Genomic DNA, 2936 nt, shown 5'->3' with positions numbered 1-2936 from the left:
ACATTCTTTTTCCCTTCAATATATTATTTTATTTTTATGTTCTGTTTGATTTTTTTATTAAGTAGAAAAGGTTATTGTGTAATGCTGCTCCCGATAATCTATCCGTTTATCTTGTGTACTCTTTGTAATAGGACCTGATATACACCGAGCATGAAGGCACTTTATTCTACTGATATTTTTGTAGTAATATTTTTGTGGATGGTTGTTTGCCAGGAATTGTAACAGATGTAACTTAAAAAGATTATTACAGTTTTAACTTTTTTTTGCGTGTTTTAATATTTTTTCGGTAGCTATGAATATGAGTCCTCCCTTTTTTTTCTTTTTTGGTGGCCAAAAACATTATGTTGTGATTGTTTGTCTGTAAATCATCTTTGGAAGAAGCTACAAATTTTCACAATTGGCAATTACCGGAAAACTGTAACTGCGACTGTACTTTTCCTGTTGTATTGCAAATTACAACTGCAATTGCATGTTTCTATGCACCAAACTAAAGAAGTTGTCATCTATTTTGTTGCACTTTTCTATGAGCCAATTTTTCACAAGAAAAATGTCTCAGGGACCTCAAAATAGGGGATCCTGAGAAAAATAGGGGATCCTGAGTGGGACAGGTCAAGTGTAGCGTCCCTGTGCCGTGATATACTGTTCATAATACTGTTCATAAACATTACATCACGGGACAGGGAGGCGACACCTCACCTGTCCCACTCAAGGTCCCCTATTTTGGGTGCAGCACTCTTTTCACAATTCGGCTGGTCTCCTGTGTATTGGTCTCACTGTCACATAAATAGTGAACGGGTAACCCCAACTCTTTATTGATCACTAAAATACACAAAGTTACATTTGGTACTTGTTCCATCAATCCCTACAGAAGTTTGCGCAAATTGTTCCATGATATTATAACAAGGTTGCAAGCTAGCTTCAGATCAATTTTTGTCCACAGACAGGAAAAACAGAATACGATAATCAACTCAAAGATTATCTCATGTTGCATTTACAAAAACAAACACACATCAGTCAATCTTGATCGCAATGGCTTTGTAGAAACCAACACTGTTAACAAGCTACACTGCAAAAGCTATTAAGCTTCTCTCTAAACAACCAATCACTCAGAAAAAAGCAAAAACTTTTGATATCAGCCTTTGGACATTGAAAGAAGACCATATAAGATCAAGGGAAGGAAGCAAAATAACATGACAACAAGCCAAAAGAAGCCTTTCCTATCGCTGCATACCATTACAGATGTAGATATTGCTTCAGTGAAAATATCCAAGCACTTGACCGCCAACATTTTGCTTAATGGCTTCCTCATGATCCAAAACACCATTTGGAGTTGTAATCACAACGTATCCCCACTGCAAAATTATGACCAAGTGTTAATGCTCAACTTTGTCCATGAAAAGTTGGAGACATGAGTTGCACTATATGAGGAAAATCCTCAATATCAAAATTGAACACCAATTTTCTTTGTGAAGTAAACATTCCTAAATGCAATTTCAAAGCTCCTTTGACAAGCATCTCAGTTCTATAAGTTCGAGAAAACATGTCCAGCTTTTGCGTAGCTCACTAAATACTTCTATTTGTAATGATGCTTCTAATTTTCCATAATTTACACCATTACTCCATCCGGAGTATTTCAAAAAACTAAAATAAAAACAAAATAAAATTTTAATGTTAAAACATCATCAGCCAGACTTTCAACAATAGAATGCTGTCACAGTGGTGTGTGGATCAACAAACTTCATAAAACAATTGACTGCAGCTATCTACCTGATGCCAGTTGCTGAAATTAGTCTACTAAATTCCCTACTAAGCAAAGCATGAGCAGGAGACAGTCTTGCCATTTAAATCTAATAGGCAACTTCACAAATATCTAGGGTACCCTCTTTCATAGTGTACTTTACTTGTTTAACCTGGGATCACACCTCTAAATTCCCGGAGTCTATATCAGAGACTAGAGACACGGGTAAACTATAAGGTTGCCCATACTGAATGGCATCCAACATGAATGTACACTAAAAAGGCTTAAAATGAACATTCCAAATGCACGATAATAAAAATCCTAAATAACAACTATTTATATTATCAAACTGACAAAGGCAAAAATAGAATCTAAAAGAATGAAACTTCTGTAATCCCCAACTAAAGAAAAAGATAACTGTCATAATAAAATGCTAGATGCTTCCTACAGATCAGCGCTGATGAGATAAGATCATGAGACCACAATTAAAGAATAAAGAGTAGTTTCTGGCCATGGAAGAACTAGTTTTCTGACTGTCCAGTTAAAATTATAAAAGAGGAGAGATTCCATCCTATAAGTTTTAAAGTTGTCTGAATTTCATCAATTCTATAATACTTGTGATAAGATTAAAATGGCTTCCTACAGAACAATAGGTTGCAAGAGGGGATTTTCACATTTATCAAGTCTCTAAAGATACATACGCTAGGAGAGTTTTTGATAATTCAGACTTAAAACTCATAGCAAGCCGTTAATATGGAGACAATGGAATTAAAGTAGAGAAAAAGTACAACAAAGGGATGTATACATCTCAATAATGACCATCTAACAGATGACTAGTCACTTAAGATCTACAGGCAATGAATAGAAAAAGATCCAGTTTCATGCATTTCCAATGGTCTATCATTTGCTGTGTATATCAGAATGCGACAAACCTGACGTGTTGGTAGGGCCCGCAGACGATATTTTTCAATATCTGTAGCCTTGATGTCCTGCCTGTGCATAATCGCCTTGCAATCTTTTATCCTACCATGCAATTCGACAGTAATCTTTCCCACTCTATGAGGGTCAAAAACTTGAAAATCTTTGATATATCCTACAAAACATTTTCCATGGAGTGAGTAAAAGACCACTAATTGCAGAGAAGGGGACTAAAAATAAATCTTTAGACTACAATAAAAGCTTGTATCCTAGTTTGATC

General features: G+C 35.5%; 1 protein-coding gene across 1 annotated transcript in view; it reads right to left on the bottom strand.

Annotated features, from left to right (window-relative positions):
* The window catches only part of LOC109845385 (40S ribosomal protein S15a-5-like), a 3444-nt gene continuing 1425 nt past the window's right edge, over nucleotides 918-2936 (bottom strand). The window contains exons 2-3 of the mRNA XM_020414638.1: nucleotides 2671-2831; nucleotides 918-1352 (exon numbers count right to left, since the gene is read on the bottom strand). Of these exons, the coding sequence (XP_020270227.1) occupies nucleotides 1254-1352; nucleotides 2671-2831 (260 nt within the window). The 3' untranslated portion in view covers nucleotides 918-1253. The remainder of the gene's footprint in view (nucleotides 1353-2670; nucleotides 2832-2936) is intronic.

The sequence above is a fragment of the Asparagus officinalis genome, chromosome 6 (genome assembly GCF_001876935.1).
Source record: "Asparagus officinalis chromosome 6, Aspof.V1, whole genome shotgun sequence".
Taxonomy (NCBI): domain Eukaryota; kingdom Viridiplantae; phylum Streptophyta; class Magnoliopsida; order Asparagales; family Asparagaceae; genus Asparagus; species Asparagus officinalis.
This window is presented reverse-complemented; position numbering and strand designations above follow the sequence as displayed.